General features: G+C 43.2%; 2 protein-coding genes across 10 annotated transcripts in view; one reads left to right on the forward strand and one right to left on the reverse strand.

Annotated features, from left to right (window-relative positions):
* The window catches only part of itga5 (integrin, alpha 5 (fibronectin receptor, alpha polypeptide)), a 54,795-nt gene extending 45,912 nt beyond the window's left edge, over nt 1-8,883 (forward strand). Inside the window, exons 25-30 of the mRNA XM_064957348.1 lie at nt 889-1,047; nt 1,924-2,031; nt 4,148-4,261; nt 5,167-5,268; nt 5,457-5,579; nt 5,847-8,883. Coding sequence (XP_064813420.1) covers nt 889-1,047; nt 1,924-2,031; nt 4,148-4,261; nt 5,167-5,268; nt 5,457-5,579; nt 5,847-5,930 — 690 coding nt within the window. The 3' untranslated portion in view covers nt 5,931-8,883. The remainder of the gene's footprint in view (nt 1-888; nt 1,048-1,923; nt 2,032-4,147; nt 4,262-5,166; nt 5,269-5,456; nt 5,580-5,846) is intronic.
* Nucleotides 8,884-8,913: 30 nt separating this feature from the next.
* Nucleotides 8,914-24,987, reverse strand: part of rapgef3 (Rap guanine nucleotide exchange factor (GEF) 3) — a 42,980-nt gene continuing 26,906 nt past the window's right edge. For 8 of the 9 annotated variants that reach the window (XM_064957349.1, XM_064957351.1, XM_064957350.1 and 5 more), the window contains 21 exons: nt 22,405-22,465; nt 21,836-21,912; nt 20,795-20,941; nt 19,684-19,787; nt 19,107-19,195; nt 17,357-17,435; nt 16,826-16,976; nt 15,869-15,951; nt 15,395-15,425; nt 15,040-15,118; nt 13,764-13,901; nt 13,344-13,441; nt 13,022-13,147; nt 11,868-12,049; nt 11,494-11,584; nt 11,313-11,363; nt 11,001-11,088; nt 10,816-10,880; nt 10,641-10,695; nt 10,476-10,547; nt 8,914-10,343 (listed from right to left, as the gene is read on the reverse strand). In XM_064957349.1, coding sequence (XP_064813421.1) covers nt 10,225-10,343; nt 10,476-10,547; nt 10,641-10,695; nt 10,816-10,880; nt 11,001-11,088; nt 11,313-11,363; nt 11,494-11,584; nt 11,868-12,049; nt 13,022-13,147; nt 13,344-13,441; nt 13,764-13,901; nt 15,040-15,118; nt 15,395-15,425; nt 15,869-15,951; nt 16,826-16,976; nt 17,357-17,435; nt 19,107-19,195; nt 19,684-19,787; nt 20,795-20,941; nt 21,836-21,912; nt 22,405-22,465 — 1,986 coding nt within the window. In that variant the 3' untranslated portion in view covers nt 8,914-10,224. The remainder of the gene's footprint in view (nt 10,344-10,475; nt 10,548-10,640; nt 10,696-10,815; nt 10,881-11,000; nt 11,089-11,312; nt 11,364-11,493; nt 11,585-11,867; nt 12,050-13,021; nt 13,148-13,343; nt 13,442-13,763; nt 13,902-15,039; nt 15,119-15,394; nt 15,426-15,868; nt 15,952-16,825; nt 16,977-17,356; nt 17,436-19,106; nt 19,196-19,683; nt 19,788-20,794; nt 20,942-21,835; nt 21,913-22,404; nt 22,466-24,987) is intronic. The other variant, XM_064957352.1, reaches the window with a different exon arrangement.

Below are 24,987 nucleotides of genomic sequence, written 5' to 3' on the forward strand. Positions count from 1 at the left end.
GACCAGACACTAACCTTTGTGTAGAGGCAGACCAGACCAGACACTAACCTTTGTGTAGAAGCAGACCAGACACTAACCTTTGTGTAGAGGCAGACCAGACCAGACACTAACCTTTGTGTAGAGGTAGACCAGACCAGACACTAACCTTTGTGTAGAGGCAGACCAGACCAGACTCTAACCTTTGTGTAGAGGCAGACCAGACCAGACACTAACCTTTGTGTAGAGGCAGACCAGACCAGACACTAACCTTTGTGTAGAAGCAGACCAGACACTAACCTTTGTGTAGAGGCAGACCAGACCAGACTCTAACCTTTGTGTAGAGGCAGACCAGACCAGACACTAACCTTTGTGTAGAGGCAGACCAGACCAGACACTAACCTTTGTGTAGAAGCAGACCAGACCAGACACTAACCTTTGTGTAGAGGCAGACCAGACCAGACACTAACCTTTGTGTAGAGGCAGACCAGACCAGACACTAACCTTTGTGTAGAAGCAGACCAGACACTACTTCCTGTGGCTGCAGACAAGTCAAAGGAGAAAGAAGAAAGAGAAGAGACAAATTCCAGGAAGCACAGGGATTTGTTTTGAGCTTCACATCATTACAGGTCTAACTCTATTTGTAAGGGCAACCTAGTCTCCCGTGATAGACATCACACCAGACCACCTTTCACAGTTCACAGAAAAACAGTGCTCAAGTTTAGATGACATCACACCAACATGCCATTTCCTGGAAGTCTGGGTCAGTCTGGGTCGGGTTAATTTTTAGCAAAGACTAGCTGGGGGGGAGGTTTTATATGCTTGTAATATTCTTTTAACTAATTACTCTCCTTTTCCATCTGTCCTTCCGTCTCTCTCCCTTTCTCTCTCGTTCTTTCCCCTGTCTGTCAGCTGGTGAACAAAGGCCCCAGTGGGATCAGCCACACAGTGCTTCAGCTCAGTTGTCCTCTCAGTGTTCAGGGCCAGGGTCTCCTCTACCCTCTGGAGATCTCTACTGAGGGACCCCTCAACTGCACCACCAACCACTCCATCAACTACATGGAGCTCAAGGTGAGCAATCAATCATTGGAATGTCTTTTGATGTATGACGGGGGAACGTTATTTTAATGTTTTAATGTTTATATTAACACTTGTTTGCAAAACGTTGTTTACACATGTGCAAGAGTACGGCAAGTCTTGAACTCAGTGTCTCGCTCGATCAACATAGATACACACACACACACACACACACACACACACACACACACACACACACACACACACACACACACACACACACACACACACACACACACACACACACACACACACACACCCTTCTCAGGGTCACATGAGGCTGACAGACATCTGTGTGAGGCTAGAACACTTCAGAGATACGGGCACTGTGAAGATGTCCCACAGGTTCTAATTCAGTGTGTGATTAACAGTCTCTACACCCACCTCCACCCTCCCTGCCCAGCCAGCCCTAACCAGCCCCACCCAGGACACCATCCCCACTAACACTTTGATCTCTCAGCACTTCCCTCAGCTCAGCAAAGCTTGACGAACCTCTTCTGTACTGATACACTCACTCAACTTCTAACATTAGGTCCCTTTCTGCAGGGTTTAAGCCTCAGGTTTTTCATGGGAACCGATGACTCTTGGGTAGTCGCTTGTTTCCGCTTCAAACTTCTAAATGGCCAGATGCTGAGATGAGGCCGGAGAGGTTTCCCATTTAGCTGTGATCTGATTTTCTTTGCGCACTACAGTGTGTTTCTATGGGAAACCATGTGAATGAGACCTCACATTCCTTCGATTAATAACAAGGATAATGATGGGTCACTAACGTCACTCCCTATATTAACAGAAAGGGTGGTGTGCTCGTCTCCCATGTGTGAAGTCTCTGTCCTAATGGGTGGTGTATGTTATTTCCCTCGGTCTCCTCAGCTCCAGCAGTCGTCCACAGAGCAGCCTCCCCTACTTGTGCCCGGCCAGGATCACCACATCGAGAGGAGAGACGTCCACAGAGACCAGCTGGCTGAGCACACTAACCTGGTGAGGCCCTTAGCAAGGACAGATGGCGAGAGTTATTGGAACAGTGTGCTATTAATGCAACTGGCTTTTTGAGTGATGATTAGAGCTTGTTGTTGCCTCTGGTGGTATTTCATGTTGTCAAATAGTTCAAATAGTTCAAAACAGGACAAGTGGATGGAAGTGACTAGAGACTTTCCTTTGGAATAGAGCTGAGCTGGAGGGTCGAACCTCTGCCTCTCTGCTCCTCTGAGTTGCCTGAAGCCATGGCATGTATTGATCTGGAACAGTGGCTCTGGCCCTGCTCTTGGAAAGCCTCCTGGGATTGACTAATGAGGTTATAAGGTAATTGAGAGGAAGGGGTCAGAGGGCGTGGGGTGGTGGTGGTCCCGCTGTGGTGATTAACATTAAAGGGCTGCAGGGAGACTGGGAGGGTGGAGCTGGGGCAGTAGGGACATGGAAATAGGGGGATCTGTGGGACCAGGGGCATGATGCGCTGGTTAGTTCACAGACCGCCCTCTAATTTTCCACTCCGTGGTGTTGTTAGTGTGAGTACCACTGCCCCTGGCACACACTGGCCCTATTGATCCAACCAGCACCAGGAACAGGTAGCTCTCCCTCTGTTCTCCCCCTCATTGGTCTGTCACTACCCAGAGTGGTGAAAGAGGTCTTTGTCCCCCCCGCCTGTCGCTCTTAACCGCCCCTCGTTTATCAAGCCTGCTCGATGACACGTTTCTATAAAGGCCGCCATTCTTTGTTTCACTCTTAGCACTTCAGTTTCTATGCTGAGTTGGAACTAAGAACAGACGTCTCTGTTAAAAAAATAAGTTTCAAGAGAAAGTGTGTTAGTGGTCAGAGCTGTGCATAATGCCGTTGCATAGGCCCTTGATTGAATCTGGTTGTAGTAGGGGACTGGTAAATGAGAGAGACCCCTCGCTATGTCTGGCCTTGTCCTCGAAAACCTGTAAATGAAGTAGCACTGTGAGCTTTGTCTCTAAATGGCTTTTAGAACAATCTAGGAAAATGTAGATTGAATTATTGTTTACATTCATGTCACACAGTAGCTGCCATTGTACACTTCAACACACACACACTGCAGGTCTATTATATAGCCAGTCACTGCTGTTCTACTCATTGTGGGAACAGAAGCTTCCCTCCCAGCTCCTGCCCCTGACCTCGGCCACCCCACTAGGGAGGATCTGGCGCTCTACCATATCCAAATGGACCATTTCCCCAGGCCTACCAGAATCCCTTAGCCTCCCCCAGCCTCAGTTAGCCTCCAGTTTTAATCAAGTGTAATATTTCGGAAACAATTGTCTGTCTGTCTGCCTGTCTGCCTGTCTGCCTGTCTGCCTGTCTGTAACTGTAATGCCGTTATTAAGCCTGTCTTAACTGTAAGGCCCTGAGGGAGGTTACGGGCAGTAGGGTAGGTACTGGGTTGTGTACTACACCCTCTCCTCCTGCCTTCGTTTGCCCTCCTTGGCTCTTGGCTTAATAGGCAAACTAATTCGCTCCCGCAGGAAGCCCACCAAAACCGCCCAATCCGGCCGGGGTGGTCTGTCTAACACGCCAGCATTAAAAGTCAGTTTGTGGAGGTTTACAATGCAAAGCGCCCAGCTACCATTATGAGGATTTAATTAAGATTGTGTATTCTAACAGTCTTGTGAAAAGGGAGCTGGTGGTTGGGCAATAATGTTGAGTGTCGACTGCATGCTGGATTTTTACAGTCTCATGACATTCACTCAATCTTTCTAATTGGAAGCAGCCCTCCATTGGATCATAACATTGACCTCTTTGTTCTATTTATTTGGCCTGCAGAGTTAACATTGCCCTTACTGCTCTTCCCACCCACCCCCTCCCTGTCTACTGACCTTCACGTCAGTTTTTAGTTCACGCACTTACAGTAATTACTGTTAAGTTAAGCCTGACCGAATGTCAAATTAAGTTTGTTTTGTAGCTGTTTGGTTTTCCTTGCTGAGGACAGCAGTTATTGCATGGCATATCTCAAATGATGGCATATTTTATGTAATTTGTTAAGCCTTAACCCACTCTCTCTCCTCCTCCCTCCTTCTCCCTCTCTCTCTCTTCCTCCCGCCCTCCTTCTCCCTCTCTCTCTTCCTCCCTCCCTCTCTCCCTCTAGTCCTGCTCTAATGTAGAATGCTGGACGCTGCAGTGTGACGTTGGTCTTCTGGAGAAGGGGACCAGCGCCATCCTCAAAGTGCGCTCACGCATCTGGGCTGAGACCTTCATCGAGGTACGTACCGTAGGGACTGGAGATGAAACCAACCACTCTGCATACAATTGCTCCCCTAAATACCTTTTTTAAAATTGCGATTGAAGAGTGGATCTTGGTCAGGTTCAGATGCAGAGATTAAAACCAACCCGACAGAACTACTGGCGTCCTCTCAAACCCACTGGACATGTAGATGCATGTTTCTGCCAGATGACATTGGCACTGATTGCATGAGACGGACTGTCTCCGTTCACGTTGTCGTCTGTGTATTTTCTCATGTCAAGGTTTGGCTGAGTATAAGCAGAATGATTCCCTTAAGCATCTTACAAAGAAAAAATCAACACTCTAAACCTCAAATTCAAGACTGTGAAAGATGAATGTCCAGTCAGACTCACACGTGATTGTATTGACTAGATGTCAGTATTAATGCTAGCTCAGAGCTAAACTCTGCCAGTGTGTACTGTCTCAAATAGTTGGCCCAAATGAAGGGAAAGTTGTAGCTAACAGAGAGTATAATTCAAATCTAATTTCAATAGTCGTATGTGTGTGTGTCTGTAGTGTTATAGTGTTCTAGTTAGAGCTGGATGGTATATGTCCACAGAAGCAGTTGTGAGAGACCTTACACACAAAGCCTATGTGTGAGCGCATTGAAAATTCATTAGCTGGTGGTCGTGGCTTCTCATAGGATTGGAATGTCAGAGGGGTTTTGTGAGAGACAGCCGGTCTGGAAATAGAGTTGCATCTCTGGGCAGCACACGACCGCCACCTACTGCATACAAGAGAAAGTGCACCCATTACCAGTCCACACTAGCCTCGCTAACACATATACAAGCTGCACTTTCCCAGTACTCCTACACTAATTATTTTCAGAATCACAATGAATATCCAATCTGATCCAGTTCCTGTTGTTTTGCTTCTATCCTCAGAGAGCATACAAAGGGTATGTGCTTGAGTGCCTGGCAAGATTCAGTGTGATCAAGATGCCCTATGCCATCTTACCCAAGGAACTACCAAGTGGATCTAAAAAGGTAGGTCTATGTGCAATACACCCATGTTACCTAACCTCTCTATGTTACTGTTTTGTTAGTCATGCATTACCATACAGTATGTCAAAGTTTTGTAGATCACTCCGCTGTTGGGAAACTGCAGGAAGCCTGGAATCGAGGCTATTATAGTATAAGTGGTGGTCATGACTAATTCTCTGCCCCCTCCTCAGGTGGTGACCCCGGTGGTGTGGAACAAGCCGGACAGCCAGTACTCTGTGCCAATGTGGATCATCATCTTGGCCATACTAGCTGGACTTCTTCTGCTGGCACTGGTGATTTACGTCCTGTACAAAGTGAGTGGTCAGGATGGTGCTGATGTTAACATCAGGCAGAGTGGGCGGCTTCCATCTCTTCAGAACGTCCCGGATTTGCCTTTATAACGAAGACTTATTAGTCTCAGGCCAAACTCCATCTTGCTCTTAGCTCAGCCTTCTCCAGGCCTAAATGTAAGGCTGTCTGGAGAGACGAGAACCTCATTGACATATGAAGATTTGAGACAATGTTATAAATATTATCTGCAGTTCAAACTTTTTCTGTCTTTTTTTCTTTCTCCCTCCCAGCTTGGCTTCTTCAAGAGGTCGCTACCCTACGGCACGGCTATGGAGAAGGCCCAACTCAAGCCCCATGCTACGTCTGAGGCCTAAACACCACAGAAGGATTAAAACAAGCTACTTTGTTGTCAAATAACCAAAGAAACCTAGATACCCACATGATTGCAACAGTGAAACGTGGTTCATTTAAATGTCCAGAGAGGATCAGACTGCAGTTGAAGAGTGAGGAAGAGGAGGAGAAAAGACCACTGGAACTCCACTGTACTGCACTAGAGGAAGACAACCCTAAGAACTCCAAACCAAATGAATGTTTTTAATTTAATATGTGTTGTTTTGTTTGTCGTCGTCGGGGTTGGGGTCGATCACCAAGATGAGCTTCAGCGTCACAGTCAGACAAACAGGCCTTAGACTTACTGATCCTATTTGAGTTGAAGTCCAAGACTAGTGACTACAGAAGATGGAGAATGGGAGCCCTTGATAAGCCCAGGATGGAGGAAGACGCTTGGTTTCTCCCTCCACATCTTTTAAAATAGCTTTTACTTCTCTTGGATCCTTGTGAAAGATAATAAGGTTTAAGTCTTTCTAACTGCCTTCGTTTTGGTGCTAAGACGTACAAATGTTGTGCTCAGTGCTTCAAACGGGATGGCCACATCTTTCTTCTGGTGTCGAGGGGAGTGAATACCTCTCTCTTCCTTTCTGTAGCATTAAAGAATCACAGCTGATACTTCCCCCACCAAAGACCTGGAAACTGCATGATCAGGGTTTCTACCCAGAGACAGATGATTGTGTCTGTATCATGTTGCCAAACTCTCTACACTTTGACTTTGTACCTATGAACATTTCTACCAAAGATTTTTTACAGTCTCGTCTGTTAATGTTTTATGTAAGATGTAAGTGCAGCCCAAGTGCTCCAGTAATGTTTGTCAGGCTCCTCTGTTTTATCTAAACCTACCTACATGGCTTCTGCCCGCTTCTGAGTGGTGAACATGCAGTGCTTGGTTCAGTTGTTTTGCACACAAAGGAAATCTACTGATGACTAACAAGATGCCAAAAACAGACAGGATACTGACTGACTGATCTTCCTACGAGTTTGACATGAACTCTTACCGATCACGTCGTGTTGATCCATGTTCGTTGTGACAAAATGAAAGCGTTGCCTCAAAGTCGTCTGGGACTTGACTGGATCCACCACCATGGGCCTGTGAGATAGATCTCACTAACAGCTTGAAACAGTGTGGTGCTTGTGCTGCAAGAGGCAGTATGGAAATTGGGTTGAAGCAAAGGCCATCCAGGTATATCCTCAGCCTTGGTGTGTAATGATGTCTTGAAAGTCAATATATACCTATCGTGTGTGTTGCCAACAGAGATCAGGGAAGTTGCAGTACATTCTGAGTGGGTTGCTAGCAGGTCAGGGCTCATTCCATGTGAGTGTCAGGGAAACAGCCAAATGTCCAGTCCCTACACATTTAACCTCGATCTTAGTGTGCTGCGAGCATCTTCACTTTGGTTGATTTTTTTATTTTATTTGATGCCCTTATGGATAAAGAGAACTGACTATGAGTACCAAATGCACTCCCAACACAATGCTGCAGCTTCACCCAGGGACTGAAAGTATGTGGGGTTCATTTATTTGTCATGTTTTTATGTAAATAAATAGTCTGTGCATGAGAGAGAGGTGTGTGTGTGTGTGTGTGTGTGTGTGTGTGTGTGTGTGTGTGTGTGTGTGTGTGTGTGTGTGTGTGTGTGTGTGTGTGTGTGTGTGTGTGTGTGTGTGTGTGTGTGTGTGTGTGTGTGTGTGTGTGTGTGTGTGTGTGACTTCATGTGTGCATGCTCCTGTCTGTGTATGTTTTTCGTGTCAATCAGAGAGATCTTTCCCATTGCTAAGTCCGCTCCTTCCTCCCTTGCATCACTAGAGAAGGGTAGACTTGTCCAGCAGTAATGCTGATCATCGCGCCACTACAATTTGTGCTCAGGATAGGATGAGACTGCTGTTCAGGACAGCTAGGACCAGAGTAGCTATTCATTTAATGCAATAGAGAGCATGTACATACATGTCTGTACTGTAAAATCAGTTTGTGCCTCTTGTAAAGGAATAGCAACTGGGCATTGGGAACAAAAATCATCTTGTTTGTACGTGCAATATTATTTACTCTGGTTAATATCGTTTTCCTTTTTTTGTTGTTGCAGTTTTTGTTATTTTCTTTGGTTTTGTTCCGGAGGAGTTGCGCTAAACCCATTGTATCTACCATCTGGTGATGAGTGTGAGATATCAACCATACATAAACTCTTCTCGTGGTCGGAGCGTTATGGTCAGATTTTTTCTCTAGGTCTCTCCCATTTTTGACCACTTACATTTTGCTCCACCATTATAACTAGCCAATCTTTAGTATCGATATTTTAGATATCAATGGTAAAAAATAAAAATTATATATATATATATATATATATATATAAAACGACCTCCATCAAACCTCTGAGTTGAACTCGAGTTGGCCTATGTTACTTGTGTGATAATGTATGTGCAGTTCAATTGTATCAGCTATCTAAACACAGCCATAGCGTTACACATCTGTTTTGATCTGCTATGCCCCCTGGATGATATTGGTGATTTCATTCTGCGATTAGGCTTTTCACGAGAGAGCTTTATCCAGACTCATGGTGCAAAGACTGCTAATGCCTCTCAGTGGATTCATTTTACACATATAAAATTGTTTTAAACAGTATTTGTATGCCGTTAGTGTCCAGACTGAACATTTCAACCTAGGGTTATTTATATGTTGAGGATGTTTTAAACATAATCCTCTGTGGTTCAAGCAGGTGACTACACTGGGTTTATCCTAGCCCCTTTTTAATCATTTTTTTCTCCTTTTTTTTACCAAAAGTTGTAAATATATTTCTGACAAGGAGAATGTTTTTAGATCCAATAAAAAATAATTGCTTGTTGTGAAATTTACTCTCCTCATATTGCGGGGGTGTTAGTCTTTCAGTGATCATTTGTATCTTATTTTAAGGTTTGCATTTCCAATAAAAAAAACAATACATTTTTTTTTACAAACTCATGCTTTGATTGAATACACATCATTCTGAAAATAATTTATTTAGAAAAAATAAACGTACATGGTATGAAATGTTTTACACGTTTGTGTATGCGTTCTGGCAACATAGCTGATTGCTAAACTATTTATTGTACACAGTTGTATTACAAAGTGGAAAAAGGTCAAAACAAACACTCCATAACTGCTATAGCATATATCTGCTCTGCTGTATGTGCTTATGTTGACGGGTTACACCTCGATCACACCAACATTGTTTGGCAATTTGGTACACCGAAAGTACATTTATTTCAAATGGAACGCTGCGTTTGCCTTGCAGCATTGCGTTGCAGTGCGTTCTGTGTGGTACATACGTTGGATTTATCGAACGTAGCGCCAAACTGTATGCGAAGACGGCTTGACAGAAATGGTAGCAGAAGATGAATGTTGAACTTTGTTGCACACATCCAGATGATGCTGCGTCCTATTTTGTGCAAAACACTTATCGGTGTGATCAAGGCGTTAGCTAACAACGTCATGAAAACGACGCACTCGCATCAATGGGGCAGAAGTCTGTGTTGTGATTCTGGATGGCCAGATAGCTAGCAACAATGACAAGAAGCTGCCAGTGGGGAATCGTAGGTGGCTCGTTTCAACTAGTTTTATCTTGTTCTTGATACCATGTCTTGTTTTGAGGTGTTTTGACTGATGTCACATCTATGCTAATATGGCAAGCTAAGCTAGCTAGCTAACCAACAACTGTAACGATGTATTTGAGAGAGAAGTGCTCATTGTGCAAATGGATTTGTTTTCAAAAAACATTGGAGACTAAATATAGTTTACATGTTGTCAACAATCTCAGCCAACACCGTCTCGTTTGCCCCAACCCGTATATGGCACTTGTGAAACAATAAGATTATCATACAAATAGTCTGCTATACATATGATCGTATAAATAATGACGAATGCCAAAAATATGCACTTGTTCCTCCGGAGTGTAGTGGTATCAGAAACAGCAGTCACAGGACCAGCAACATCTCTGGTAAGGCACTAGGGGTCACTAGATACTGCCAGTCGGATCCCTCCTCAGGTCCTAGTCACTTGATTAGCAGTCCAAACAGTTGCTTCTCTTGACTGCGCTCTGTGTGAGACTGAACAGGCCAGAAACATCCACAGTCCTCCATTCTTGACACCGGACATGCACACGAGTCTATAGAAGAGCTTGCATGTGGATTAGTATGACCATGGAGGTGTGTGTTTTCCCCTGCCAACCTCTTATTCACAGGCTCTTATAGACAGTCTTTATACACAGAGATATGTAGATACAGTACTTATACACTGGTCTGGTTCAGCACTCAGCGTTCCATTCCCCTGGACAGTTGTGTCAGTTTGCGCTGGTTGTCGATCACTTCAAAGTTCTGAACATAGTGGCGGATGTTGCTGGGATTCCGGAGAGGGAGGGACTGCTCCGAATCTGGACAAGCGACAAAGAGGGAGATTGTTTCTTAACACCTAACACAGAAGAGCTACATTTACTTAATCTCATTTGAAGCTCTGAGTGGAAAATGAGTTAAGCATTGAGGCATAGCTATGTGGCAAAGCTTACATGTGGACACCCTAATGGAAGGCACCTCCAGAAACATTCTGTCCGCGAGCCCCTTCTGAGGCGAGGAAGGCACTGCGGGACAAAGAACCGTTGAGTGTGAACACCATGCCCCAACATTGTCCTTATTCCATTCTTTCCTACAACTTTTTCCTTTGGTTGTCTTACCGTAAGGCGTGCTTCTGCACCCTCGAACGATCTTCACTGTCTTGGCTATCATGCGCTGAAACAGTCAAAAGATGAGGCGGCTTATTTAGCCAATAGTTTACAAGACAAAAAAGAGAAGACATAACTTGGGTAAGGGCCGATGTAAGAATTTGATATTTCAGCTCGACAAACTCACCATTTTCTCAAAATTGACCAGTTTTTCAGTGTAGTTCTTGTTTCCCTCGTGGATGAATGTCATGTCTAGAGGAACCGATGGCGAACAGAACAACATACTGGCTCAGTGTAGGGCCATGTAGACTTTACTCAGGTATTGAATGCTACATCTACCACAAGAGGTTTCTAACCATGTATTACAGCTACCTTTTAGTAGCAGGGGCATGAAGGGGATGTAGGGAGGACTGAGCTTTGCCACAGCCAGTCTGTAGGCTCTGTGATTACGTGATGGATCCTGACACATTAAGAGAAATACACACACTTCTCCATTAGCTCTAGTTATAAAGGAAATATAGGCCGTAAACAACGCACATATTACAAAGGAAGGAAAATGTGATTCATACACACAGTGGAAATGAGGGGGAGGGATTGACAAGTGGCCTGTGATGTCACCTGTTGTTATCTATGACATTTAATGGAACACTTTGTTATGAAGCTTGTACACATTAACTCACTCACCATTAACCTCTCGTAGGCACAATAGACCCTTTTCGTCTTACTCGGCACTCTCTTTCAACAACAACAACAACAACAACAACTGTTACTCCTCTGATATCCATTTCACATATGTTATAAATAAAATACATTGTTATTATAAGCGATCCTAAAAATGTAGGGCATTGTCCCCAGCAGGCCTCACCTCCCAGGTCTTGTAAAGTCTCTGTACAGCACTGTTGCTTAGACCAAACATCACAGCAAAGAATGAATTGAGGTTTTTCTGCTCCTTCAACCTGAAACAGGAAACACAGACAGTAACAGCTGTGGGAAGACTAAACATATACTTTACCAAAATGGTTATTGGAGCAACAGTGTCTACAGACATTACCAATATTTTATCTGGATATGAAAACATGATTTCTGCTGGTATGTTGAATATTTTTTGTATATAGAGTGTTATTGTAAAAAATCACCAATATAGTATACTGCTCTGTAGGGATATTTACCCCTAAGATAACATAGTCATTAATCTGCAAGTTACAAGGTAAACTGTGTCTTAATTTAAGTGAGACTCACATGGCGGCCATCTTGATGAACTTCTTCAGCAGCATGGCTCTCTTCATCAGGTCAGCACACAGACACACCTCCGTCACCACCCAGTACTGCACCTCGTTGAAGCGATGCACAAAACGCTCCAGGTTAGCTGTGGTGGCGCCTTGGAATTTATGTCGCCCAAATATATAGTACACTAGTTCCACCTGGTGGGAGAGACACATTCATTTACCATCCGTATGTACTGTGGCACATTAAACACAGATCCAAAGTATTTGTATGTACCCAAATACAGGTATATCAAGCAACCATCCAATGGACTAAACCTTCAATTTGGCATAACATTTGAACTTGACTTGAACTTAATGTCCTTGTCAAAGAGGTATTTTGACCTCAGTGGGACAACCTGGTTAAATAAACTTGCATAAAAACAGGTGTGTGTGTCAGATGAACACGTGGCCAATACAGGGTAGTAGTGTGTCAGGTGAGGAGTCGACCTGATGACTGATATGATGCTGCAGTAACAGTTACCAGAGAGAGGATGCCTCAGACACATGCCTGAGTGACAGATAGCGAATCCTTGAGGCCTGTTTATACCTGATGCTAAAATGTGTCCTGTGCCCACTTTTTCAGACAAGTGTAGACGATTCAAATACATTTTGTTAACCGATTGTGATCAGATCTTACAAGTGTAAACAGACAAGATCAAGACAAGATCAGGACGAATGATGCACGTTAGAGTTTAATCAGGGCTATTGTTGTTCTGAGACAGACTGAGACAGCTCACATCTGAGTCACCAGGCCTTGTCAAACCAGCTCCCCACCACGGTGCATACCCACATGTGAGATAGATGTCATACCCTTAATAGACCTGTACATTCGAGTCATTTAGCAGATGCTGTTATCCAGAGCGACTTACAGTAGTAGTGACTGCATACATTTTCAAACTTTTCTACCTCATTCTTATTAACTAAGCCCTTTTTTCAGGGAAATGGGGCATACTGATGATACTCGGTATTTAAAGCTGGGTAGCAAATGATCCCACTCAAGCGCCTAATGCAAGCATACGTCACAGTTTCTCCTCTTTGAACTCTTATCCCGCTGGTCCCAAATCCATGACTTCCGCTCCATAACACTGGTAAAACTCTGGCATGGGCTCACCTCATTTCCTTCCTTACCTCATGCATGGCGGTAAACAGTTCCCAGTCGTAGTTGGTGAGCTGGCTGGCGATGTCCTTGGAACACATCTGCTCCAAAGTGTCAATGGTGCTCTGATCAGGGCCCTGCTGCTCCTTCAGGGGCATCTGTCAAGATGCCAGAGAACAAACACCATAAATAATGCCATGAAATCACACAAATATCTATGAACGGTCTGGGATGTTTTTCTCTGATTCATCATGCGATGTAGTTCTTAAGTTATAGATAAGTTATATATGGTCATCTCAGCACCCATGAGAGACTATAGAGTAGGCGTAGATTGTAGGTGAGGTTAGGACTCACCAGTTGTTCCACCTGGGTGGCAGTGCAGAGGAACAGTCTCTCATTCAGCCCCAGGGAGGTGTAGACTGCTGTGGCGTCCAGCTTCAGCTGAGCCCTGTCTATGATACGGCAAAAGACAAGCCCTTTAACACACAATACCTCAGAGACACACATCCCGACTTAACATCAACACTCACTGACAGTTACACACTCTCTCAATAAAACTTACCATTATCTCAAATGACATGTCACAAGACATTAACATGCACATATACCAAATTGTAAAGTTATGAATATAGCTGCTCTTGCCTGAAGGAGGGAGTATTGTACCAAGTGTACAAACTGAAAGGGAAAAAAATGAATGTCCTGTACAGCTGTATCTTAGAAAAGGGCTTCATATTGCTTCTAGATGACATGGAAAAAGAAATAATAGCCACGCACCTCCCATGGAGTTCATTTTGACCAGGACGTGGTCTCCTCCTGGATTTACCAGCGATGACATAATTTCCTGAACAGAGGTGTTCACCGGCAGCATCAGAGTGATTGACGTATGGTCTGGCCGGAAGATCTCATACAATACTAGGAGAGAAAACACAGAGACACGGGAAAGGCAGTTAAGCATTAAAGGCCCAGGGCAGTCAAAAAATGTGATTGTCCTGTGTTTTATATATATTTCCACACTATGAGGTTGGAATAATACTGTAAATTGTGAAAATTATGATAATGCCCTTTTAGTGTAAGAGCTGTTTTAAAAGACCACCTGAAATTTCAGCCTGTTTTGGTGGGATGGAGTTTTAGCCTGCCTGGTGAAATCCTCAGGTTGTAAATGAGTTAATAGACCAATAAGAAAGAGAGTTCTAAACCTCTCTACCAATAACAGCTAGTTTTCAGTTTTCCTCTCCCCACACCCAGAAATTGTTCTTTGTTATGAAGCTATTTTTGACAATTCTAATAATTTTAAACAATCACAATAAGGTACTTCATTTTTACTCAGAAATGATTTAACATTGAGATTTTAAAAAACAAACAGCTGCATTGGATATTTTAAACAAAGTATAGCAACAACCATTTTGTCACGACTTCCGCCGAAGTTGGTTCCTCTCCTTGTTCGGGCGGCAGTCGGTGTCACCGGTCTTCTAGCCATCATTGATCCATTTTTCATTTGTTTTGTCTTGTCTTCCCACACACCTGGTTTCAATTCCATCATTACATGTTGTGTATTTAACCCTCTGTTCCCACCCCATGTCCTTGTCCGGAATTGTTTTTGCTCTCCTGCGCCTGACTCCTCTCCTGCCAGTACGCACCCCATACAGAAATACGTGCACAAGAACTTACAATAAACATTCCGGACAAGGACATGGGGGGGAACAGAGGGTTAAATACACAACATGTAATGATGGAATTGAAACCAGGTGTGTGGGAAGACAAGACAAAACAAATGGAAAATGAATCAATGATGGCTAGAAGACCGTTGACGCCGACCGCCGAACGCCGTCCGAACAAGGAGAGGAACCAACTTCGGCGGAAGTTGTGACACATTTACATTGATCCATCTGTAAGTGCATTTCATGGTTACAGTGGGCTGCCAATGGTTATCCAATAGTTAATAAACAGAAAAAAAGGCAAATTGTGCATTTTGTGTCATTATAGAAAAGGCATTGCCATGCTATTCATGACATAGTTATTACCATGCTATGGTAGTAGTAGTCTCACTGACCTTTGTCCTTTGATCTGATTGGCAGACACTTCCCCACTGGCTCCTCACAACTGGAAAACCAGTCAAACTGATGGTTAAGCTAATGGAAACAAACAATAGACAGAGTAAGTCAGCCACAAGTGTGACTTTTAATTTCTCTATGTTTTTTATGCTTTTAATCTTTTATCTTTTAGCTCCAGCAGCTCTGAAGACTAACACGCTGTGTTATAAAGGTTGGAGTTGTACTGTCTCTTCTGCTATCTCCCAATCTGTCTAAGTAAAGAGAACATGGCATGTGGTAATAAACAGAGATGCAGATGTATTTGTGTGCGCAAGAATGACCTTTATAAGCCTTTATTAATGTGGTTCAACTTACCCTTGTCAGTGACCCGAGTTCATTCTCAAGCCTGGAAAGATATTGAAAAATACAAACATGATAGTAACCTAATTCAAATCTAGATTCCAGAAACACTCTTATTGGCTTGGTTACGATACTACATAATGTTATCAATAAGACTGTAAAGGAAAGAACATGACTTTTGCTTTTGTTTCACATTCCTGTGAGGACAAGGCTTATATCCATACCATACTATATTGAACTTTGACCTTCATTATTCACCCTATGGGCCCAAAAGTTCATTTCACTCTGGCAAAAAGGGTGGCAGGTAGCCTAGTGGTTAGAGCGTTGGACTTGTAACTGAAATATTGAATCCCCAAATCTGTCATTCTGCCCCTGAACAAGCCAGTTAACTAGGCCGCCATTGAAAATAATAAATAATAAATATTTTGTTCTTAACTGACTTGCCTAGTTAAATAAAGGTAAAATAAATAAAAATGTGTTACTACTCACATTCTGGTTCTCCTCCTGTCTCTGAGCTGCTCCCTCAGCATACTGGACAGACGGGAGTCACCTGCCACCTCCTCCCCCAGCGTCTGCCATGCATAGAAACACTCAATGTATCAACACTGAATGTATATTATTACGGTCACAACACACAGAAACAACACACAGGCTATGATTCAATACAATATACTGCACATTTACTGTATAACAGATTTTTCAGAGCGTGATATTTGGTTAACATTGATATAAGGCTCTGCTATTTTTATTATTATTATTTATTATTTTTACCCCCCTTTTTCTTGGTATCCAATTGTTAGTAGTTACTGTCTTGTCTCACTCCTGTACGGACGAGGGTCGAGAGCTATGCGTCCTCCGAAACACAACCCAACCAACACTGCACTGCTTCTTAACACAGCGCGTGTAGCCGATGTGAAATTGCTAGCTAGTTAGCGGTGGTGCGCGCTAGTGGCGTTTCAATCGGTGACGTCACTTGCTCTCAGACCTTGAAGTAGTGGTTCCCCTTGCTATGCAAGGGCCGCAGCTTTTGTGGAGCGATGGGTAACGATGCTTCGAGGGTGACTGTTGACGTGTGCAGAGCGTCCCTGGTTCGCGCCCAGGTCGGGGCGAGGGGAAGGGCGTAAAGTCTATACTGTTACACGCGCATCCAACCTGGAAGCCAGCCGCACCAATGTGTCGGAGGAAACACCGTACACCTAGCGACCTGGTCAGCGCGCACTGCGCCCAGCCTGCCACAGGAGTCGCTAGTGCGCGATGGACAAACCCTCCCTAACCCGGACGACGCTAGGCCAATTGTGCGCCACCCCATGGACCTCCCGGTCGCGGACGGCTGCGAACCCAGGGTCTCTGGTGGCACAGCTAGCTTTTTTAGGCTGGGTTTCTGTACACTTTGAGATATCAGCTGATTTGTTTGGTTATAGAGAATCCCACTACCCCTTCACTCACCTCCAGGAAGTCTACAGCGATGGGGTCATCTTTGAGCAGCTGGCCGAACAGCGCCACCCACTGGCAAATCAACTTCACTATCTTCTGCTTGGTGTTGAGGGCATAGGCTGCCTTCTCCAGATCTGAGCCCTCAGAAGGCTCTGCATGGTAGGTGCACTCAGGGATAAGGAAGAGAACCAACACACTTGAACAACAACTTAACACAGCTATTCTAGACCTAGACCACGGTCTGAGCTGCTTTCGACTTGAAGAGACACTAGTCTGTCTCTTCAGCTGGAGAAGCTGGATGCTTTGGTTGAATTATGTTCATTTGTTTTATTTATTTAATTTAATAACATTTAAACGTTTAATTTGTTTTTCGGGTACACAGATTCAAAATACTCCCACAAATGTTGGGTATGTGATCCTCTTAGAGACAAAGTGTAAGTAAATAGAAATAGACACAGCTTAGGACATCATCATCATCATCACACAACCACTACCACCACCGTCATCATCATCACCACCATCATCATAATCATCAAAGGATATTGGTGTTGTAGGGCCGGGCAAAGCTGGCTGGAGGGCATGAAGACCCTGTGGGTTAGCAGGAAGTCGCTCACACAGGGATCTGTGGGCACAGACAGAACAACACATAACTCACTAACAAGGACTAATGGCACTCTGTGTCCCTCCACTTTGTGTCCCATCCACTTCCTCCCTGAAAAACACAGGCGCAATGAGTCATCTGATGGCCTTTAGTAAGCGGATATAAAATACATTTCCAGGAATGTGCCTGGCCTGATTCTGCCTGTTCTTTTCTGTCTTTGTTGGCTGTTTCATGTGAGTGACCAAAACAAACCGTTCCCATGAAACCAGAAACGATCTTTAAAGTTTGGCTGAGGATTCAGATGTGAAGCTACTGTATGGTCATCCTGGTACAGTATAGTGTGTTTTGTATTAGTATTTGTATTTATTATTATGGATCTCCACTCTTCCTGGGGTCCGGCAATTTTAAGGCATTTATACATTTTCAAAAGCACTACAATACATTCATTACAGAATTAACAACACACTGAGTGTGTGCCCTCAGGCCCATACTCCACTACCACACACCTACAACACAGAATCCATGTGTAAGTGTGTATAGTATGTTATCATGTGTGTGTATGCATGAGCCTGTGCCTATGTTTGTGTTACTTTACAGTCCCCGCTCTTCCATAAGGTGTATTTTTATCTGCTTTTTAAATCTGATTCTACTGCTTGCATCAGTCACCTTATGTGGAATAGAGTTTCATGTAGTCATGGCTCTATGTAGTACTGTGAGCCTCTCATAGTCTGTTCTGAACTAGGGGACTGTGAAGTGACCTCTGGTGGCATGTCTTGTGGGGTATGCATGGGTGTTCGAGCTGTGTGCTAGTATTTTAAACAGACAGCTCGGTACCTTCAGCTTGTCAACACCTCTTACGAAAGCAATGATGATGACTATGATGATAATGATGATGTCAATCTCTCTTCCACTTTGAGCTATGAGTGATTGACATGCATGTCATTAATGTTAGCTGTCTGTGTACTTTTAAGAGCCAGCCGTGCTGCCCTGTTCTGAGCCAACTGCAATTTTCCCAAGTCCATATTTGCGGCACCTGGCCATACTACTTAACAGTAGTCCAGGTGTGACAAAACCAGGGCCTGTCGGACCTGCCTTGTTGACAGTGTTGTTAAGAAGGCAGAGCAGCGCTTTATTATGGACAGACTTCTCCCCTCTTAGCTACTGTTGTATCAATATGTTTTGACAGTTTACAATCCAGGGTAACTCCAAGCAGTTTAGTCACCTCAACTTGCTCAATTTCCACATGATTCATTATGAGATGTAATTGAGGTTTAGGGCTTAGTGAATGATTTGTCCCAAATTCAATGCTTTTAGTTTTGGAAATATTTATGACTAACTTATTCCTTGCTACCCATTCCGAAACTAACTGCAGCTCTTTGTTAAGTGTTGCAGTCATTTGAGTCGCTGTAGTAGCTGACGTGTATAGTGTTGCGTCATCTGCATACATAGAAACACTGGCCTTACTCAAAGCCAGTGGCATGTCGTTAGTAAAGATTGAAAAAAAAGCAAGGGGCCTAAACAGCTACCCTGGAGAATTCCTGCTTCTACCTAGATTGTTTTAAAAGAGGAACCCCTGTTCTTTGAACATAAAACAGTGGGAATATGTCAGTGGTCCAGCGACATAGAGGGGTCCAGCCACTACAGTAGAGACACGTTTGGCCCCATACAAGGCAAGCCATACAGGTTACCTACCTATAGCATCACTGCCATTAGTATCCAGCTTCACTGTCTCAAGCAGGTGTTCTAGGATCTTCTCTGGAGTTCCAGCCATCACTGTATATCTGAGTGTGTAGGGAAGGGGGAGTGGGAAATAACAGAGGGAGAGGGAGAAAAAGAGGGAGAGCGGAGGGGAGGGGGAGAGAGTGTCAGTATGTGTATAGTGTGGAAAGAGCCATAGGTGGACACATTGGTTAACAGTATAAAGAGGCAGCCATTTGAGCATCACATTGATTAAACTCAACGTTTGCTAAAACACTTGAAGTTAGATAACAAAGCACAGTCTATTCAACTGAACAGGGTTCAGGTCTATTTCTGTGTTGAATCAACAATAGGCAGGCAGCTAACTGCCACAATTAATAACACTGTTAACTAAAACAGTGCTTGTTTCTTGCACATTTAATATTCTACAGTAAACATCTGTGTTTTACATGACATTAGTCTAAAAATGCCTTTGAGGAGTGTGTTCATTTAGGTCATGATTAATGTATAAGTGCTTGTTTGATTGGTTGTTGTTATACAGTTTAATATATGAAAGGTGGGAGTGTCTTACTTGCTGTTGTTTCCTGCCCCTCCAGGATTGGTTGACTCAGCCTTCTCCAGCACCAGCACAGCTTTACCATGTTCCTCCAGACGCATGGTGTTAGCTTCCACATCCTGAAACACAATGTAAACACACAGTCATGCACACACTTTACATGCAGTTCACACTATACATGGTACACATGGATACATACAGCATATGCAATAGGCATATTTGAATCATTGGTGTGTATTCATGGATGCCAAGGGAAGCCAGGCTTCCCAAAATATTTGACACATTTTTACATTTTATTTATAAAATAATATATCCTTCGTCTCTCTGTGTTTTCAGAATTTTGAGTCAATTCGCAAGTGGCTGAATCTCACAGGAGAAATCTTCAGAGCGAAGGAAACAGCGCCCCTCTGTCTCAGTATGTGTACCACACGTATCTGATGCGGCATTTTGCAGCTGTAGCATTTGATTGATCAATGCCAGCAAGCATTTAGCCTCACTTGATAAAAAAAAAAGAATTGATAAAACGAAAAAAGAATGAGCCAATCAGTGTTGAGCTGAGCTCAACTGTGGGTTGTCATGGCGCAGCAAAACGCTCCCCCAAGTGAGGCCAGTTTTGGATTTGGCTTCACACCAATCAAATCACATTCTAAGGATAATCTAATTGTCAGAAAACATGTCTGTTTCTGGTCTACTTAGCCTTGTGATTTGATGATGTTTACATTATTATTTTTTTTACATGCAATATATGCTTTGTGGACTTCACCGGACAGATGTTGCTCTCGGGTTTTGTGAGGAAACAAACGTATGTGTATTTGAATTTATTACACCACTGTGTGACTGTTGTCTTCTTGTTGTCACAGTCTTATTGTATATCACAGTGGTGTATGAACTAATGAGTATAGAGGAAACAACGCAATTATCACCACATAGGTTGTAGTATGACCTTTTTTACTGTCTTGGCTTCCCCAGTGATTTTACCCCCACGCCCCTATTGATTTGAATAGAGTATGTACTGTACACAAAAGCAGGTTGTGATCAAAGAGAACGTGTATCTACTTTACATACAGTACACACACATCAGTATGAATACGATATGCACCCATCTTCAGTTTGTAACCAAACTGACCTTGAGGATGCGTATGAAGTCCTGTTTGTCGACTCGTAGGAAGTGGCAGTTGTCCTCTCTCAGGATGATGGTTGCTGCTCTGGGAGCATCGTTCACCAGGGCCAGCTGCCCAAAGTCTTCTCCCTCATGTAACGTTGTCACCAGGCCCTGTATCACACACACACACACACACACACACACACACACACACACACACACACACACACACACACACACACACACACACACACACACACACACACACACACACACACACACACACACACACACACACACACACACACACACACACACACACACACACACACACACACACACACAACTATGTAAGTGTGACCAAAAGGCTCCTTAACAACTTCTACCCCCAAGCCATAAGACTGCTGAACAGTTAATGAAATGGCTACCTGGACAAATTTACATTGACCCCCTCAATAAGTTCTTTCTTTATTGTTTTGCACTAACTCTCTTGCACTGGCTCTATGCACATGTACTAGACTCTACCCACACACTCACACATACTACATTGACACTCCAACACACAGACTGCATACGCTCACACGCACAAAACACATGCATGAATATTGACGCCACACACACTCACAAATAGAGACACTTTCACACTTGAAATACCCTGCTGGTACTCTGTTTATTATATATCCTGATTGCCAAGTCACTTTTACCCCACCCACATGTACATACTGTATTACCTGAACTACCTCGTACCTCTGCACATTGAATCAGTAATGGTACTCCTTGTATACAGCCTCATTACTATTTTTATTGCGTTACTATTTCCTATTTTATTTAGAAAATATTTGTCTTACTTTTTAACTCTGCACTGTTGAGAATGGGCTCATAAGTAAGCATTTCACTGTAAAGTCTACACCTGTTGCATTTGGCGCATGTGACCAACAATTTGATTAACTTGATTTGATTAACTGTAAGAGTAGTGTGAATACAATTCAAATTCTCTATATCCAAACTATAGTGTGTATCCTAAAGAATTGTACACAATTAAGATAACTGGGGTAAAGACCTTACCTTTCCATGTGTGATGACATTGACAGAGCCCTTCCAGATGATGTACCAGGAAGTGCCTTTGTCTCCCTGACTGAACACTGAGAAACACAAAGACACCGAGATTTAGGATTCACATCAGTCTCAACAGTCAGCCAGCTCTACCAGACAAGGATGTAGGCACAGTGCTTCACAGGTAAAGTCCAATACAAACGAAAGGCCGGGAGGCAAAGTGCTGGTGATTTGTATTTTTTTTTCCATGTTCACAAAGGTGCACATGGCATTTTCGGTTGACATTTCAGTGTTTCAGTCAGCTTTGCCGACAGACAGATTTCTCTGACAATCTAATGGACTGATTGTCCAAGATAAAGATTTTGAAATATTCAAGTGGGTTTCAGTAGGTTTTACATCCGTGGCAGAAGTAATTTGTTCTGCTACAGATGGACAGGTTTGTTGTGTACTGCACTGAGGGGGAGGATGGTAAAAGAGACAGAGTATCTCTAGCACCTGTGGTGGTGATGTGGGCCCGGTGAGGCTCTCTTTCGCTCCCTCGCCCACCAGAGTTTTAAAAAAACATCAGAGAGGACACTCACAGACTGTGCCTGCCTTGGCATGGGACTCAAACATCAGCACTGCTGCCAACTCCTTACGGACCTACAGGAAGAAACAAGGAAAGGGAACGAGACAGGATTAAACAGGGAGAGGTCAGAGGGAGGGTCAGTGTAAAGCCTTAGCGCTACAGGACATACAGTAGGGCTGCTTCCTCCTCTTGGACCCAGATTTAACCTATTCCTGGACTAAAAATAATTTCAAATCACTTTCAAAACTCGATTGAGCATTGCTTTTGCAGACCAGGATTGACTTTATCTGGGTCTGGGAAAACCGCTCATCGTGTGCAGATTTTCTAGTCCACTGGAGGCTCAATTCACGTTCTAAGAACCGGGCCCCATATTCAATTCCCTTTCTAAGAACTGGGCCCATATTGAATTCACTTTCTAAGAACTGGGCCCCAATTTCAATTCACAAAGCATCTCAGAGTAGGAGTACTGATCTAGGATCAGGTGCCCCACGTCCACATAATCGCATTCTTTGTGATCTATGATCTAGGCCAGGGGTATTCAACTGGGGGTCCGCGGCGGTACTGCAGGAGTTCAGCATTATTTAAAAATAAATAAACAAATATATATATATAGAGTAAATATATATATATATATATCAAAAGTTTGGACACACCTACTCATTCCAGGGTTTTTCTTTATTTTTACTATTTTCTACATTGTAGAATAATAGTGAAGACATCAAAACTATGAAATAACACATGGAATCATGTAACAACCAAAAAAGTGTTAAACAAATCAAAATATATTTATATTTGAGATTCTTCAAAGTAGCCACCCTTTGCCTTGATGACAGCTTTGCACAATCTTGGCGTTCTCTCAACCAGCTTCATGAGGTAGTCACCTGGAATGAATTTCAATTAACAGGTGCGCCTTGTTAAAAGTTCCTTTGTGGAATTTCTTTCCTTGTTAATGCATTTGAGCCAATCAGCTGTGTTGTGACAAGGTAGGGTTGGTATACAGAAGACAGACCTATTTGGCAAAAGACCAAGTCCATATTATGGCAAGAACAGTCACCTGGAATGAATTTCAATTAACAGGAGCGCCTTGTTAAAAGTTCCTTTGTGGAATTTCTTTCCTTCTTAATGCATATTGAGCCAATCAGCTGTGTTGTGACAAGGTAGGGTTGGTATACAGAAGACAGACCTATTTGGCAAAAGACCAAGTCCATATTATGGCGAGAACATCTCAAATAAGCAAAGAGAAAGAAAAGTTCATCATTACTTTAAGACATGAAGGTCAGTCAATCTGGAAAATGTCAAAAACGTTCTTCAAGTGCATTTGCAAAAACCATCAAGCGCTATGATGAAACTGCCTCTCATGAGGACCACCACAAAAAAAGAAGACACAGGGTTACCTCTGCTGAAGAGAATAAGTTCATTAGCGTTACCAGCCTCAGACATTTCAGCTCAAATAGATGCTACACAGAGTTCAAGTAACAGACACATCTCAAAATCAACTGTTCAGAGGAGACAGGGTGAATCAGGCCTTCATTGTCGAATTGCTGCAAAGAAACCACTACTAAAGGACACCAATAATAAGAAGAGACTTGCTTGGTCAAGAAACACGAGCAATGGACATTAGACTGGTGGAAATCTGTCCTTTGGTCTGATAAGTCCAAATTTGAGATTTTTGTTTTCGACAACTGTGTCTTTGTGAGATGCAGAGTAGGTGAACGGATGATCTCCACATGTGTGGTTTCCACCGTGAAGCATGGAGGAGGAGGTGTGATGGTGTGGGGATGCTTTGCTGGTGACACTGTCAGTGATTTATTTAGAATTCAAGGCACATGGCTACCACAGCATTCTGAAGCGATACACCATCCCATCTGGTTTGCGCTTAGTGGGATTATCATTTGTTTTTAAACAGGACAATGACCCAAAACACACATCCAAGCTGTGTAAGGGCTATCTGACCAAGGAGAGTGATGGAGTGCAGCATCAGGTGACCTGGCTTCCTTAGTCCCCCGACCTCAACCCAATTGAGATGGTTTGGGATGAGTTGGACCGCAGAGTGAAGGAAAAGCAGACAACAAGTGCTCAGCATATGTGGGAACTCCTTCAAGATTGTTGGATAAGCCTTCCAGGTGACTAACTCATGAAGCTGATTGAGAGAATGCCAAGTTTGTCAAACTGTCATCAAGGCAAAGGGTGGCTACTTTGAAGAATCTCAAATATAAAATATATTTAGATTTTTTTAACACTTTTTTGGTTACTACATGATCCCATATGTGCTATTTCATAGTTTTGATGTTTTCACTATTATTCTACAATGTAGAAAATGAATTAGTAGGTGTGTCCAAACTTTTGAATGGTACTGTATATATATATATATATATAAAAGTGATTAAAAAATTAAGATTATTATGAATATCGCTAGCAACGACAGAATAAACACATTTCGAATTACATACCTACAGTAGAAAGAGTAGAATATCTTATTTCAAATTATGACAACTTTAGTTTTTAAATCCTAATACTGAGCAAATTACACTCTTAGGAGTCAATTACACTTGACATAGGTTTTGAAAAAGCCCCCACCAATAGGCTACCAGTGCGG

Source organism: Oncorhynchus masou, chromosome 33, assembly GCF_036934945.1.
Source record: "Oncorhynchus masou masou isolate Uvic2021 chromosome 33, UVic_Omas_1.1, whole genome shotgun sequence".
In the NCBI taxonomy this organism is placed as follows: domain Eukaryota; kingdom Metazoa; phylum Chordata; class Actinopteri; order Salmoniformes; family Salmonidae; genus Oncorhynchus; species Oncorhynchus masou.